A 15,949-nucleotide genomic window follows, 5' to 3' on the forward strand; every position below is an offset into this window, starting at 1 on the left:
CCGCCAGGCGGCCCCTCGCGCGCTTCCTCCCGCTCCTCTTCTTCCGCCCCAGCGGCGCCTCCCTCCGGGGAAGAGGGCGGACTCCATTTCCCAAGGTGCCCCTTCCCGCGCGGGGCAGGCCGGGCGCCGTAGTCCGCCCAGACTCGCCTTCCCGGCCTGCCCCGGGGCCCGGCGGGCGCTGACGTCTCGGGCGGCCATTGGCGGAGCGGGCGGGCGGGGCGGGGCCTGGGGTGCACGCGGCGGCGGCGGCGGCGACGGCTCTGTTGCGACAGGAGGGAAAGCGCGGCGGAGCGAGCGAGAGGCCGGCGGGAGGCCGGAGCAGCAGCAGCGAGCGAGGCCGGTCTCCTCCTCCGCGATGCCGTCGGACCTGGCCAAGAAGAAGGCGGCCAAGAAGAAGGAGGCGGCCAAGGCCCGCCAGAGGCCCCGCAGAGGCCCCGAGGAGAACGGCGAGGACGCCGGCGGGGAGCCCGAGGCCGCCCGGGGGGGGCGCCAGGCCAACGGGGCCGACGCCGAGCCAGGTCAGCCGCAGCTCCGCCACGTGGGCCGCCCGGGGGGGGGGAGGGGGCTCAGCGGCGCCTCTCGAGCAAGGCGCCAGTCCTCAGTGAGGAGCCGCGGGGGGGGGCTGCTCTCTTCCGCCTCCCCCCCCCCCGCCAGTCCTCCTTCTGGGCCCAGCCAGGAAGAGCCGCTCCTTCCTCCCGCCGGCTCCCCCCTTCTCTCGCATGTGGGGCAGGGCTCCCCCATCGGGGTGATTCGGCGCCTTCTCCCAAGCAAGGCTCCAGTCCTCAGTGAGGAGCCGCCCTCTTGCGCCTTTCCCCAGGCCGAGCCGGGTTGAGGATCCCGGAAGGGCCGCTCCTCCCTCCCTCCCTCCCGCCGGCTGCCCCCTTCTCTGGCACGTGGGCCGGCGTGTGGGGCACGAGGCTGCCCTTAAGGGGGGCGGGGGCCCCCCATCGGGATGATTCATCACCTTCTCTCAAGCAAGGCTCCAGTCCTCAGTGAGGAGCCACGGGGGGGGGGTGTTGCCCTCTTCCGGCTTTTATCTCTCCGAGTCCTTTTTCTGGGTGGGGTGACCCCCCTTTGGGCAGAAGTCACACATCCTGTAAGCCAGCCTTTCTCCACCTGTGGGTCCCAGATGTTGTTGGACTACAACTCCCATCACCCCTAGCTAGCAAGGCCAGAGCTCAGGGATGATGGGAGTTGTAGTCCAACCACATCTGGGGACCCACAGGTGGAGAACCGCTGTGTGTCATTCCAGAAGGCAGCTTCCCTTATCTCTCTCCTGTGAAAGGAAGGGGCTTGGCCCAGTTCTCTCCCCCCCCCCCCCCCGAGGAGCCCTTGGTTCTCACGGGGGCTGTGATTCCCCCTCCAGATGTGGACACCATCTCCAAGGCCATTGAGGAGTTTGAGCTGAAGAAGGCGGCCGCCCGCGCCGTGACGGGGGTCCTCGCCTCGCACCCCAACAGCACCGACGTTCACATCATCAACCTCTCCCTCACCTTCCACGGACAGGAGCTGCTGAGCGACACCAAGCTGGAGCTCAACTCGGGGCGGCGCTACGGCCTCATTGGCCTGAATGGCACCGGTGAGGCCAAGGGCGGGGCAGCAGGAAGGGGGCATGGCTAACATGGGGTTGGGGTTGAGGCAAATGCTCAGGCCCAAATGGAAGCCAGAGGGTCAGCTGTGATAGCTTCAGCGCCGGGGGTTGGACTAGATGGCCCTTGGGGGTCCCTTCCAGCTCTACAATTCTGTGAGGGGGCCAGAGGACAAATCCCCCCCAGGTCCTGAGGCCCAGGTGGGCGGGTGCCTCTCCTTTCTGGAGCAGGGGCCAGACTTAGCCTTCCAGCCCTTGCCAAGGTGGCACTGATGCCAGGGGAGGCTTTTGGGGGGCCCCACTGGTTCGCTTGCCCTTCTGCCAAGGAGGTGCCTTGGAACAACCAAGGGGAAACTGGCACCTCTCCCTCAGAGGCTGTTGAGGTGCAGTGGGAGCTCAGTTCTTGGGCACTGCCTGGCCTCTTCTTGGCAGAAGATCGGCCTCCTTGGCAAGCGTCCGAGGAACAGCTCAACGGCCCTGGATCCGTCTCCCGGGGATTGTTTTCGTCACCTGTGAAGCAGAGTCTGTTGGGCAGCAGCTCCCGTCTGCCCCACCTCCAACCAGGCAAGAGGATTTCTGTGTGATCCTGTCATCTCCCCCGGGTGCCGCCTCAAACTGAACTGGTCCGGCAGTTTGCAAAGATGGAAGTTTGGTGCCCACATAGAAGTTCTGTGTTTTTGCTGGTAGCTGCCCTATCTTTTCTGTCAGCACAGGAAATCCTGGGTTTCGTTGACTCAGTCATTTGGGGGTCTTGCTGCCCCCTCCCTCCTGCCACCCTTTTTTTTTTGCTTTCCAAGCAGCACAGCTGGCCATCAGGGCCAGAGAGACAACATCAGCCCTGATCACCCACTCCCCATTTCTGTATTGCGGGGGGGGGGGGTGTCGATCTAGATGACCCTTGGGGTTCCTTTCCAACTCCACAGTTCTGTGGTTCTTTGGTACAGCTTTTGCGTGTGATAGTTTTCATATTTGAGGTCGGTCAGGCATTTATGTGGGCCAATACCAAAAACCTCCTTCCCCCAACTTTAAAAAAGTGACTTTTAAAAAATGCTGTGCCTGCGTTGTTGTGTTCCAAGAGGATTATACCTATAGGTGTTGAGTCTTGTACGTAGTCGTCCGCATGGCATTTAAATAAACTTGGGAAGCTTCCTGAGTATTCATGCCGTGGCGTCATGTGTCCTGGGACTGCCTTTCTTTTTGGGGGTGGCGCTGTGTGGCAGCCCTTTCCCCATCAGGGCCCTCTCCTGTGGGGGCCGCAAACTCCAGGTATAGAGGGGAACCTGAAGGAGACCTTCCAGTTCTGAACACTGCAGCACCACAAAAGCGGGTTTTACAGGAATCTCTGGGGCCAGAGGGCCAGTTCACCAGGCATCTAGGAGTGGCCTTCCTTGTGGCTCCCTTGGGAGATGGCTGCATTGCTAGAAGTGACCAGAGGGGTCTTGGAATCCTGGAAGGGACCCCGAGGGTCGCCCAACCCCCTATTAGGCAGGTATCGCAGCAAAAGCACCTCTGGGCCATTTCTCTACGGTAGTCTATTTTAAAGTTTTTATGTGTTTATATGCCTGTCGCACTTTTAAAATCCATTGTTGTATATTGCTTTAAGTGCTTGTTTTGTTATTGGGGTTGTAGTTCCATTTGTGTTTCTCAAGCTGGTCTCTGACTGTAATAAATTTCATGTTCACCCCTGACACCCCGACTCCTGATTGAAAAACTCCAGGGAAACAGATCCCCCCCTTCCACTTCCGAGGGAGTTGGTCGCACCATCGAGCGGCTCTCGCCCTCGGAAATGTCTCCCTGGGGTTCACTGGGGCCCTCTGCTTGCCCCCCTTGCCCAGGGAAGTCCATGCTGCTGTCGGCCATCGGGAAGCGGGAGGTGCCCATCCCCGAGCACATCGACATCTACCACTTGACCCGCGAGATGCCTCCCAGCGAGAAGACGCCCCTGCAGTGCGTGATGGAGGTGGACACGGAAAGAGCCATGCTGGAGCGGGAAGCAGAGCGGCTGGCGCACGAGGACGGTAACGGCTCTTAAAGTGGTCCAGCGCCCTAAAACCGCAGGCCTCCCAGTGGAGCAAATGGGGGGGCACAGACAGCTCCCACTTCTGCAGGGGCCCAGGGCCAGGTGAGCTCACCTGCTTTCTCTCTCCCCCCCCCCCCAGCTGAGTGTGAGAAGCTGATGGAGCTGTACGAGCGCCTGGAGGAGCTGGACGCCGACAAGGCGGAGATGCGGGCGTCGCGGATCCTGCATGGCCTGGGCTTCACCCCCCTCATGCAGAGGAAGAAGCTGAAGGACTTCAGCGGCGGCTGGCGGATGCGGGTGGCCCTTGCCAGGTGGGTGCCGGGCGGACGGGACGGGCTCCTCTGCGGCTGGGCAGGCTCCCTCACACCGGCCTCCCCTTCTCTCTCCCCCTCGCAGGGCGCTCTTCATCCGGCCCTTCATGCTGCTGCTGGACGAACCCACCAACCACCTGGACCTGGACGCCTGCGTGTGGCTGGAGGAGGAGCTGAAGACGTGAGTGCGGGTGGGGAGGGCCCTAACACCCCACCCCCTGCCCCATTGAGCTTGGCCTTCCCTTCCAACTCCCCTTTCCGAGGACCCTTCTGGGTCAGGCCAAAGGGGGCCCACCGAGTCCAGCATCCTCTTCCAAATGCCCGTAGGAAACGAGGGATCGAGATAGACTGCCTCTGGACCTGGGGGTTCCATAAGAAGAGCCTGGCTGCTGGATGAGGCCAGTGACCCACCATAGGGCCCCCAAGTAGGACTTGAGCCCCGGAGCAACTCTCTGCTCCTCCTGTTAGAAGCATCGCTGCTTCCAGGTGTGCAGGCAGGGCAGAGCCACCCTGGCTAGCAGACCTCCCCTGCTCCATGAATTTGTCTAATCTTCTTTTAAAGCCATCTAGGTTGGTGGGCGCCTGCAGGAGGGAGTTCCACAGTTTAACAAAGCCCAGCTTTCTGTTATGTGTCCTGGGTATTCCAAGGTTCAGCTCCATGGAATGTCCGTTGGTTGAAGAGTTATGACAGGGGGAATATTTTTAGTAGTAATAATAATGGTAGTGGTAGTTTTATTATCTATACCCCACCCATTTGGCTGTGTTTCCCCAGCCACTCTGGACAGCTTACAGCATATCTAAAAAGATAATAAAAAAACAAGCATTAAAAGCCTCCTGATACAGGGCTGCCTTCAGATGTCTTATAAAAGTCTGGTAGTTGTTCTCTTTGACATGTGGTGGGAGGGCGTTCCACAGGGCAGGCGCCACTACCAAGAAGACCCTCTGCCTGGTTCCCTGTAACTTGGCTTCTCACAGCGAGTGAACCACCAGAAGGCCCTCGGAGCTGGACCTCAGTGTCTGGGCTTAACGATGGGTGTGGAGATACTCCTTCAGGTATACAGGACTGAGGCCGTTTAGGGCTTTATAGGTCAGCACCAACACTTTGAATTGTGCTCGGAAACGTACTGGGAGCCAATGTAGGTCTTTGAAGACCAGTGTTATATGGTCTTGGTGGCCACTCCCAGTCACCAGTCTAGCTGCCGCATTCTGGATTAGTTGTAGTTTCCGGGTCACCTTCAAAGGTAGCCCCACGTAGAGCGCATTGCAGTAGTCCAAGCGGGAGATAACCAGAGCTTGCACCATTCTTGCGAGACAGTCTGCAGGCAGATAGGGTCTCAGCCTGCCGTACCAGATGGAGCTGGGAGACAGCTGCCCTGGACACAGAATTGACCTGCGCCTCCATGGACAGCTGTGAGTCCAGAATGACTCCCAGGCTGCGCACATCTTTTCTCACACTTCTGGCTCTGCTTCTGCAGGTTCAAGCGCATCCTGGTGCTCATCTCCCATTCTCAGGACTTCCTGAACGGCGTCTGCACCAACATCATCCACATGCACAACCGCAAGCTCAAGTATTACACGGTGAGCAGGAATCAGGCCCTGGGCGGTGAGACTTGCTGCCGCCTCCTGAGAGAGACGGGCCCTGCTTCCAGAGCCAAGGGTGCGGGGTCCTCTTTTGGGTGCCTGCCCCCTGGCTGTGGCGGCTGGGCCTGGGGGGCTGCAGGATGAGCCCCAGGCCAACGGGGATATCCCTCTCCCTCCTCCAGGGTAACTACGACCAGTATGTGAAGACCCGCCTGGAGCTGGAGGAGAACCAAATGAAGCGCTTCCACTGGGAGCAGGATCAGATCGCCCACATGAAGGTAGCCATCCCAAAGGGACTCTTGGAGGCCATCATCCACGGTGGCTCTGCCCTGCCCTCCGCAGTGGGAGGCAGTTGCTGGGCATCGCAGGAGAGGGGGAGTTTATTTACTTTTAATTATTTACTGAATTCGTATGCTGCTCGTCAGCTGAACATCCCAGGGAGAGTCACAACAGAAAAATACAAAATGAGGGTATAATATACAGTATGAAACAAGCATATTTTAAAAGCCATGGAATGTTAATTGCTCTGTGCTCCCCTTCCCCCCCCCCAAAAAAAAAATCCCTGGGGTGCTGTTGCTGGTTGGTGCTGAGCTATATGGCACCAAGGGTGTTGTTAGCCTGGGGTGGGGGATAGGATCTGGCCAGCCCCACTACGATGGGCATTTTGGCAGGTGGGTCCCTTCTGACTCTAGAATTCTTGGTGGCCCTGCTTCAAAGGATACCTCTTTTGAGTCTTCTGTCCAAATTTATTCCCCTCCTTTCCCTGCTCTCTGGTGGGAGGGAGCTGGCACAGCCGGCCTCTTCCCCCACCACTGACTTCTGAATTGTTGCAGAACTACATCGCCCGCTTTGGTCACGGCAGCGCCAAGCTGGCCCGCCAGGCGCAGAGCAAAGAGAAGACCCTCCAGAAGATGATGGCCTCAGGGCTGACCGAACGGGTGATCAACGACAAGGTGAGGTGGGGAGATGGTCAGCCTGTCCCCCCCACAAGTGGGGGCTGAAGGGGCTGAGCCGGGGGGGGCAGGGGCAACTCAGCAGGCTGTTGTACAGGGATGGGGGGGAGACCAGGACTTTGGTTCCTGTGATCAATGCAGTGGGTTGGTCTGGATGACCCTTGGGTCTCTTCCAACTTTCCACTTCTATGGTTCTCTGACCAGCTGCCCAGGACCCCCCTGGGCGGGTCTCCTTCCTTCCCAGGCGCTAGCTGGCCTGGGAGTGGGGAAGGTGGCAGCGGCTCCTGGCCTGGGGTGCTGCAGGGAGGAGAAACCAAGGGTTGCTGACCTGGCCCCCCCCCTGTTTCCCTCTTCTTCCCCAGACCCTCTCCTTCTACTTCCCCTCGTGCGGGAAGATCCCACCTCCTGTCATCATGGTGCAGAACGTCAGCTTCAGATACAGCCAGGACGGGGTGAGTGGAGGGGCCGGGGGGGGGGCTGTCAGTATCGGAATCTCATTTCACTCTTAATTTGTACGCCGCCTTTCTGTACTGTGACACACAAGGCGGCTCACAAGCTGAAGAAGCAGCAAAATGTACAAATGAGGAAAGAGGCTGCAGGATAGAGGCTTTTAAAATTATTCCTGGCATGGAGGAAAGGGGGTAGGGGATGTCCAATGAAGCTGAATGTGGGAAGATTGAAGGGAAACATAAGGAAGTCTTTCCTGCGGCGGCAGAGGGTTAAACTGTGGAACTCCTTCCCGCAGGAGCCAAGCTAGGTGGCTTCAAAAGGGGATTAGGCAAAGTCAGACAGGAGAATTGGTGGCTTCTAGCCAGGATGGCTCTGCTCAGTCTCCACAGTCAGAGGCAGTAATTGCTCTGAATCCCAGTTGTTGGAAACCAGAGGAGAACAATTCCACACATCTGTTAAGGTAGAACAGAATATCGTAAGACTTACGTTATCAAGTATCTTCTAACAACCCAATCCAGGGCAAAAAACACACACACAAAAATCTGACTTTGAAATAAGCAGCTGATACCAAGTAAAGTATTATTCAGTAATACATTACAATATAATAGTGCACAATAAGATTAACTCTCAGAATATCAGCAAACAATAATTAAACTGAAATCCACACTCAATGAATCATTACTACACTATAATCGTTCAGGGGGGCAAAATAATAGCAAGCCGCAGTATATTTAAAATATGCAAGATGACTGAACTGAGCAGACAAGTCATATAACTTAAAATGTTAGAAATAAAGTTAGGAAACTTATTTCTGCGCCTCACTCTCTGTCTGTCCCCTTCAGCCCTGGATCTACAACAATCTGGAGTTTGGCATCGACCTGGACACTCGCGTGGCCCTTGTGGGGCCCAACGGGGCTGGAAAAAGCACGCTGCTCAAGCTCCTCACAGGGGAGGTGAGGACCTGGCGCCCCTGGCTTGCTTTTTGCGGGGAGGTGGGGAGGTTAGAAATGGCCTTTTTTCCTGGGCTGGGGTCTCTGACCGGCTTGTCCTTTCCCCTCAGCTGCTGCCCAGTGACGGCATGATCCGCAAACACTCTCACGTCAAGATCGGCAGATACCACCAGGTGCTGTTTATTGGGGGGGTTTCTGGCTGCTTCCTAGGACATTGCTAAGGACCTGGAGGGGTAGGGGGCCTGCTAGTTCCCTGTGGGTGCAGAGAGCCAGTGAGGCCTAGTGGCTACAGCGTTGCCCTAGGGCCTGAGTTCGAATCTCCACCCGGCGTGAAGGCTTCTGCTGGGTGTGACTTTGGGGGCCAGTCCCTTCCTCTTGGCCTAGCCTACCTCAGAGGGATGTTGTGGGGGGCAAAATGGGGAGTGGCAGTGTGGCCTCCTCCCCTCACATTCTCCCTCTCCCCCCCCCCCCCCGGCCTCCTCAGCACTTGCAAGAGCAGCTGGACCTGGACCTCTCCCCGCTGGAGTACATGATGAAGTGCTACCCAGAGATCAAGGAGAAGGAGGAGATGAGGAAGATCATCGGGCGCTATGGGCTGACGGGGAAGCAGCAGGTGGGTCTGGCCTGGGGGGGGGGGAGAAGGAAGGAGCCCCAGGCCTGTGGTGATTGCTGGGGCGGGGGGGGGGGAGCAGAGTCTGAGGGGCAGCCCCTGGCAGGACACGGGAGACCAGGGGGCACCGCTGGAGAATCCGAGGCAGGCAGGATCAGGTCATAGAACTACAGGGTCCAAACGCAGGAATCTCAGCTCAAGCGTCCCTGACAGATGGCCACCCAACCTGTGCTCAAAAGCCTCCAAGGAAACAGCTATTGCTGTCAAGATGTTCTTCCTAATGTTGAAAACCTGAAACCTGCCAGAGTCCAGTTCTGAGCCTTTCAAGCGAAGGTGCCTTTAGGGGCTGGCATTTAGGGGGTTTCTGTGTGCAAAGTGGGTCTCCCCCCCCCCATGAGCTGGGGACCCTCCTTCTGTTTAGACCAGCGCAGGAAGGGGGAGCGTTGCTCTTGAGCTCAGACCTCGCTTGCGGGTTTCCCCTGGGTGGCCCCTATGAGAACAGGCTCCTGGGCTGGACGGGCCCCTTTGGCTCTTTCTCTTCTGACACGGTCGTGCACGGCAGGTGAGCCCCATCCGCAACCTGTCAGATGGGCAGAAGTGCCGCGTCTGCTTTGCTTGGCTGGCCTGGCAGAACCCCCACATGCTGTTCCTGGATGAGCCCACCAACCACCTGGACATCGAGACCATCGACGCTCTGGCAGACGCCATCAACGACTTCGAGGGAGGCATGATGCTGGTCAGCCACGACTTCCGGCTCATCCAGCAGGTCAGTGGAGGGGGCAGACCCAGACCCAGCAGTGGGGGCCACTGCTTCACCTGCGCCAAAGGCTGCCTCTTGCCATGCTGGGGGGTGGAGGGTGGGAAGAGCCCTCCCCTTCCTGCAAGGAGGATGAAGCAATCCACGAGTTCTGGTGCTGGGTGGGGAAGGTTCCATAGTGAAGGAGTTTATGGGGTCTGTTAGCCCCTCCAGATGTTGCTGGACTCTCCCATCAGTCTGACTGATGGGGACAGGAAGTTCAGCAACATCTGGAGTTGTGCCAGAGGGCCTTCTCGGTAGCGGTGCCCGCCCTGTGGAATGCCCTCCCATCAGATGTCAAGGAAATAAACAACTACAGTCATACCTGGGGATAAATCTAGTTAAGTATTTTCAGGTTGCGACCGGAAGTAACGGAGCGCATTACTTCCAGGTTTTGCCGCGTGTGCATGCGCAGACTGTCAAAATGACGTCATGCGCGGAAGCGGCAAAACGCAACTCGCGCATGTGCAGACACGGGTTGCGTTCGCTTCAGGGTGTGAACAGGGCTCTGGAACAGATCCCATTCGCATCCCGGGTACCACTGTATCTGACTTTTAGAAGACATCTGAAGGCAGCCCGGTTTAGTGAAGTTTTTAAGGTCTGATGTTTTATTGTGTTTTTAATATCCTGTTGGGAGCCTCCCAGAGTGGCTGAGGCAACCCAGCCAGATGGGTGCAGTACTATTATTATTGTTGTTGTTGTTGTTATTAACAACAACAACAACAACTATTATTACTATTCCCCAAATAACAACCACACGCCCATCATTTGGTGAAGAAGTAAAAGGAGTATTTACTTACCTAACTTAGGTCTTGAAGTAGCAATTACAGTAGCAAAATGAAGGCAGTTTTATAACTGCTATCTAAGCTATAAAAACAAAAAAAAATTCCTTCCAGTAGCACCTTAAAGACCAACTAAGTTAGTTCTTGGTATGAGCTTTCGTGTGCATGCACACTTCTTCAGATACACAGGTGAGGTTGATGGACTTCCATTTCATGCGGCTCAATGTGGTGCCTTCCATAGTTCCAGTTACAGATAGGTAGCCGTGTTGGTCTGCCCTAGTCAAAACAAAAAAAATTTAAAAAATTGTGTATCTGTGTATCTGAAGAAGTGTGCATGCACACGAAAGCTCATACCTAGAACTAACTTAGTTGGTCTTTAAGGTGCTACTGGAAGGAATTTTTTTTTTTTTTTGTTTTGACTATGGCAGACCAACACGGCTACCTATCTGTAACTTAAGCTATAAAAGTACAAAAAGCCAGTTCCAAATGGTGTCTGAGTGTGTGCTTGGAGGCCCAGGCAGGATGCTGTGTTACCGCTTCCTGCCAAGGCAGGCAAAGGAAGGGATCTCGCAGAGTTCACTCTAGGGAATTTTTCAGGAAAGCTCTTTGACCCTCAGCCCCTTCACGTGCCCCTCTGGCAAAACACACATTGTTGCTTTGGACTCAGATGATGTCCCGCACTTTCCCTGACGCAAGAGGCCGCCTGCTCTTCCTTCCAGGTGGCCCAAGAGATTTGGGTCTGTGAGAAGCGGACGATCGCCAAGTGGCCGGGCGACATCCTCTCCTACAAGGAGCACCTCAAGTCCAAGCTGGTGGGCGAGGAGCCACCTCCGCAGATGGCAAAGAAGACTCACAGCGCCTGAGGGCCCTCTGCCGGCCCAGTGGGTCAGCTGAGCCGCTTTCCCCAGAGACTGGTGCCAGCCACAAGTCCGCCTGCTGCCCCTCCGCCTTGCCAGGGGGAAGGAACAGGCAGCAACAAACCTTCTCTTCAGTTCCTGAGCTCCTGCCGCTGCTGCTGCTTCTTCCTCTTGCACAACCACCACCTCTCCACTCTCCTTCCCTCTGCTCCCCCCAGCTGGACAACCCCTTCTCCTCTTCTTCTTCTTCCTCCTCCTCCTCCTGCCTGCAGAAGGCATTTCTCCAGCCCTCTGCACCAAGCGGGAGGTGGGGGTCCGGGCTGACACCGCAGGGCTGACTCTCTGCTTTCATTTCCAGACTTCACTCCTTGGGCCTCCGTTTGTTTTTAGCAATTATTATTTATCGATGTAATTACCAGACCTGTTGGAGAACTTATCAGCCAGTAATAAAGAGGAAAAAGTGTTTCAATAGTTCTGCTTTCTTCTCGCGGAGGCGATAGGAGCGGGGGGGGGGCAGGAAAGCTCTGTGTGCCTCGGCACATCTGGAAAATAAGGTCAAAGCAAGAGTTGACGTCTCGGCTGGCTGTTGGGTTGGCATAACCGTGGCCGTGCCATCCTCATTCATGTTTGGGTCTGCGGCGAGCGGCGAGCACCTTCTCAAAAGTGACTACGAGGGAGGTCAGGTGATACTGAAATGCCCACTGCTCTGCATGCTCCTCTTTGTGGCTCTGAGCATCCCTTGCCTGCCTCAGCTCATGTGAAGCTGTACCCACTCTCCCACACTGCCCTACAAGCCTGTCTCCCCTGCCTGGGCTTGTCCCTGGCTGCTTCAGGTGATGAGACACACGCAATGGATGCTGGGCCCACCAAGGCTACTGAGAAGTATCTCATCCCACTTTTTGGGGGGGAGGAATCCCTCCCAAAATATCAAAGCCACCGCCAGAATCTCTCCCACCCGACACACATTTTATACTTCCTTTTCTGGAAGGGCTGTGTCACATGTTCCCTGAAGCGGAAAGCCAAAAGGGGCACAATCCCATCTTGGGTTTGGCTCTGGCCCCCAGGCAGCAGACTCACAGCTGGGTTGTCCCACAGCCCTCACCCCCCCCACCTTATCGAGATCTCTCCCTGGAGCAAAGAGGGCAGGGAAGGCCTCTTTGCAGAGTGTTTCCCCTCCTGGGGATGCCAGCAAGCTCTCCCTGCCTTGGGGGGTCCTCACTGGGCAAGGAAAAAGTCTGTCCACCCCCTGCAGCCCAAGGCACAGTTGCCCACCCTCACTCACTTTATTTATTAAAAATATATACTGCTTTGTCGTTTAAAAAAAAGTATCAAAAGTAGTGGTTTGCAGCAATAAAACTCTACAATAAAAGACATTTAAAACGTCAAACACATAGGACTTCCGGGTTGGCGCGACTGGCTAATGGCGGATTCCCTCCGAGCTCCGGAGGGAATCGGCTCAGCAGGGGTTCGGGTCTTACCGTGCCGGCGACACGGGGACCCTTATAAACCACGGACACGGAGGACGGGGACATGGTGACTCGGCGGGCACCGTAAGCGCCCCCCGACCCGTGAAAGAGCCTTTTTAAAGGCTAAGGATCGGGTGCCAGGGAGCGGCGTGGTGCTGTGAGTCTTCTGCTCCCCCTGCCGAGCGAAGCCGCAAGCCATTCTTCAGTCAGCGCTGACTTCTTCCTGCTAAATTTGGACTTAAAAGCAAGAGCAACAACCCGTGAGTAATTTGAAAATTGGATTACAAATTTTTCGATTTGGATTTGGCACGAACGGGGAGCCGAAAAAAAAAGGGAAGTCCGCCTCCTCCATATTGTTAACAGTGCAAAGCAAGGACCTGTCAACTAAAGTTGCGGGAAAAACTTGTGTGATTGGATAAAAGATACAAACCTCACGGATTTTAAAGAACTAAGCTAAGGTGCTGGAGGACAAGAGATTGCTTTGTTTGAATAAAGTACCACCCTACTCAAGCCCGGGAACAACCCGAGTTAAAGAGCCTGCTGAGACATAGATACTTTTGACAGCTGTCAAATTAGCCGTCAAAGCTGAAAGAACTGGAAACTGAAACTTTAACCGACTAAATTGCTACAAAATATTACAAATAAGGAAAGATTGCTACAAACAAATTTGACTTTTGGATCGGAGAGGGAAAGATCACTAAGTAACCAGAATCCCTCTAGAGGGGATTCTTGGACACTGCAAGAATGGAACTAAAACAAGGAATACAGGAAATACGTGCTGACTTGAAGGAGCTGATCTTTCTGGTGGGAAAATTGTCACAGATGAATGAGAAAGGCCTTGTTTTGTCTACGAGCCCATCAAACTCGAAGCTATCTGAAAATACACTAACTGATTTGGAAAGGGACTCGCTGTTCAAAACACAGGCAGCTGGACAAGGAAAAGAACCCAAGACTGAGGAGGAAAAGACACCTGCCAAGCAAAAGGAGCTGAAGGAAGTGAAGGCCGAGACACTACATAAGAGAGAAGAGAGACTGAGACCTGCTAAGAAGAAACCTAAACTGACCAAGGTGAAAATGAGACTATTTGGGACATATAGACCTATGAAAAAGTGCTGGAATATTATCTACAAGCAAACAGGCCCAGTTGAAAGAATCACCGCCAGCATTGAGAAAATAATTCTTCGATCCTGGGAGCTAAGCATGAGAGACTTTCAAAGAAATCGGCTGAAAGGAACCGTGAGAGACTTGCGCGCCTCGGACGTGAGATCACCAGGTTAAAAAGATGGACTAAATGTACTTTGATTAAGGATTGAAACCGGGGGGAGAAGGGTGGGATTTAACAGCCCGAAGGGGGTTTGAATTTTTTTCTTTTCTTTTTTATTTTTTATAGAAGAAAGATTAGCATTATAAGAATGGGGAATCCGTGGGAGGGAAATGGGGGCAATTTTTAGGAAAGGTATCTTTTTTCTTGTTTCAGATCTATGCTTATATTTCTGTTCGTTCTTTCATTTTTATATGGAGGGTTAAATATACGCTAACAAAATGATAAAGCACAATGATGAATTAAAGTATAATTTTATAACTAAAATGAACCTAATTAAATTAAGGTTAAGTAATTTTAACAAAATAAGGTACAGGATGTTCAGGGGAAAAACCTGCTAGAACAAATAAACTGGAGATAGAAAACAATAGGAGGAGACGTGGGGAAGTTCTGAAAAGAAGTCATTGAAAATAAGTGTGAAGAGGTGAATCTCTTCTTCTTTTTCTTTTTCTTTTCTTTTGTGTGTTGTATGTTTTTTTGTTTACTTAATGTAACCTTTTTTGAAAATTAATAAAGATTATTTAAAAAAATAAAATAAAACGTCAAACACATACACCAGCTAACCATTCTGGTTGTATTCTTAGCTGGGGGAATAGAAAAGGTTTTCATCAGCCGTTTAATAGTTGGCCCAGAATTTCCAGTGGCAGAGAGTTCCATAGGACTGGGCCGTGTCACTGAAGGCTTGGTTTCTCATTGTTACCAAGCGGGTCTTGCCAACGACGCTCCTGCAGGTGATCTCAGTGGTGTTATAAGGTACTGGGTGGTCCCTGAGGCACCATGGCACTAAGTTGCTCAGGGCTTTGGAAATGAAGGCAAGCCCTTTGCACTCTCCAACCTGACTGGGGAGTAGAAGGCTGCTCTCCTTTCCTCAGCTGCCCTCAGGCCCAGGATCTCCTCAGGCTGGATTAACCATTAAGCAAAATAAGAACCCGCTTTGGGTATCAAGGGGGCACCACATAAATTTTCCATTTCCTGATTTTTAGCATGGTCACCAACTGCTCAGCTGAGCGTTGATAGTCTTAGTTGAAGTCGTCTAAAAATCCCTTCAGAACAAGGCAGGTGCCTTATCATTACCAAGTATAGAAACGTGTGATGCAAGGTTCATTTTGGTCTTCAGTTCGTTTTTTATTGAAAGATTTTCATGGATAACAAAGGTACATATAACGTTTTCAAATTATAGAGCCCTTTCTCCAGGTCAGTTACATTTGGAGTGCAGCTGCTGCCACAGGCATTGCAAGGCTGAGTGTAGAAAGAAGGGGGATAATGATATTTCATTCTTTTGCATAGTGTATGTGCAGAGACTGTGGTTTTTTCCAATAAAGTTTTATTTGGTTTTACAAGTTGATTCACACACAAAAATTCTTGCAAATATTAAAATTATAACAAGATTCTTCCAAATCTTAGGACTTCCCTCCTCCCCTTCACGAGTTCTTTAAATACCTTTGTAAACTGCATATTATAAATTCATCCAAATTACTGTCCTCCATTATATCCAAAGTCTTTGTGACACTGCAATAGTTATTTAAAGCCTGCCCAAGAGTTCAAGTGTTTACAGAGTACTTTTAGAAACAGTCTGTATTTGTCCCATTCTCTACTGAAGTTTTGATCTTTCTGATTTTCCCGGTCAGTCTTGCCATCTCTGCATAGTTTCATCTGCCAGGCCGCTTTTATAGGTATCAGCCTTCCAGGTCTGGGCAAACATCCTTGCAGCAGCAGCAGCCGCCCACATGAACAGTCTTTTGTGCAGTTTTGTGTCAGATGAGTAGGTTCTTGAGGATCTGCTCAAATATTTTGCAATTAGAGGACATTTATCAAATGAAGTGAAAGTATACCAGATTAAAACATTATTTTCCATCTTACTGTAGGTTTTATTTTGAAAAGTAAAATTGTACAGATTATTGTTTATATTTTGAACTAAATATTTATGGGGGCACCAAAATCTTTTTAGGGACCCCAAAAGTATTAATTCCGCCCTGCATCTCCTCCAAGGTCAGGAGCATCGGGGGCTCCTTCCTCAGCGGCAAGGGAGGGCTCTCAGGCTCCCCAGTAAGGGATGCGGCCCTGGGCAGCAAACAGCTCCTTGGACGTGCCAAGGATCTGGGAGAAGCAGGTACCAAACGGAGCCCTGCTGCTTGGAGCCTCCTTTGGTCCCGGGAGTCCCTCACCTTCCAGGTGGGCCCTGCGCTCTTCTGCAGGTGGGCCAGCCGGCCCCTTCCCTGTTCCCTCGTTTCTATGGGAACTGGCCGGGACAATCGGGGGTGGGG

At 53.5% G+C, this 15,949-nt stretch overlaps 1 protein-coding gene and 1 long non-coding RNA gene across 3 annotated transcripts; one reads left to right on the forward strand and one right to left on the reverse strand.

The window, feature by feature from the left end:
- The first annotated feature begins 335 nt into the window (after positions 1-335).
- On the forward strand, positions 336-11,367 carry LOC309353167 (ATP-binding cassette sub-family F member 2). 2 transcript variants are annotated; one of them, XM_081882404.1, is made up of 14 exons: positions 336-518; positions 1,367-1,579; positions 3,424-3,606; positions 3,748-3,919; positions 4,005-4,100; positions 5,395-5,497; positions 5,683-5,778; positions 6,334-6,453; positions 6,816-6,905; positions 7,746-7,856; positions 7,964-8,026; positions 8,338-8,466; positions 9,026-9,229; positions 10,761-11,367. In XM_081882404.1, exons 1-14 carry the CDS (start codon positions 356-358, stop codon positions 10,902-10,904), a joined length of 1,887 nt encoding a protein of 628 aa, XP_081738530.1. In that variant the 5' UTR covers positions 336-355; the 3' UTR covers positions 10,905-11,367. The 2 variants fall into 2 exon arrangements, with proteins under 2 accessions (XP_081738530.1, XP_081738531.1); XM_081882405.1 differs by lacking the exon at positions 10,761-11,367 and adding an exon at positions 9,352-9,371 and having other exon boundaries at positions 9,026-9,320.
- LOC309353420 lies at positions 11,338-15,842 on the reverse strand. The gene is made up of 3 exons (XR_014161832.1): positions 14,242-15,842; positions 12,181-12,294; positions 11,338-11,440 (listed from the first exon to the last, which is right to left on the reverse strand). It is a non-coding gene; the product is annotated as an uncharacterized lncRNA (long non-coding RNA).
- Positions 15,843-15,949: the final 107 nt, after the last annotated feature.

The sequence above is a fragment of the Podarcis melisellensis genome (assembly GCF_964234715.1).
Source record: "Podarcis melisellensis genome assembly, chromosome: 12".
In the NCBI taxonomy this organism is placed as follows: Eukaryota; Metazoa; Chordata; class Lepidosauria; order Squamata; family Lacertidae; genus Podarcis; species Podarcis melisellensis.

Excerpts from the sequence above, each read along its gene's own strand:
- LOC309353167 (XM_081882404.1), top strand. The coding sequence starts at position 356 with ATGCCGTCGGACCTGGCCAAGAAGAAGGCGGCCAAGAAGAAGGAGGCG. Across the intron at positions 5,779-6,333 it reads ATCAGATCGCCCACATGAAG|AACTACATCGCCCGCTTTGG; the intron begins GTAGCCATCCCA and ends GAATTGTTGCAG. Across the intron at positions 6,454-6,815 it reads AACGGGTGATCAACGACAAG|ACCCTCTCCTTCTACTTCCC; the intron begins GTGAGGTGGGGA and ends CTTCTTCCCCAG.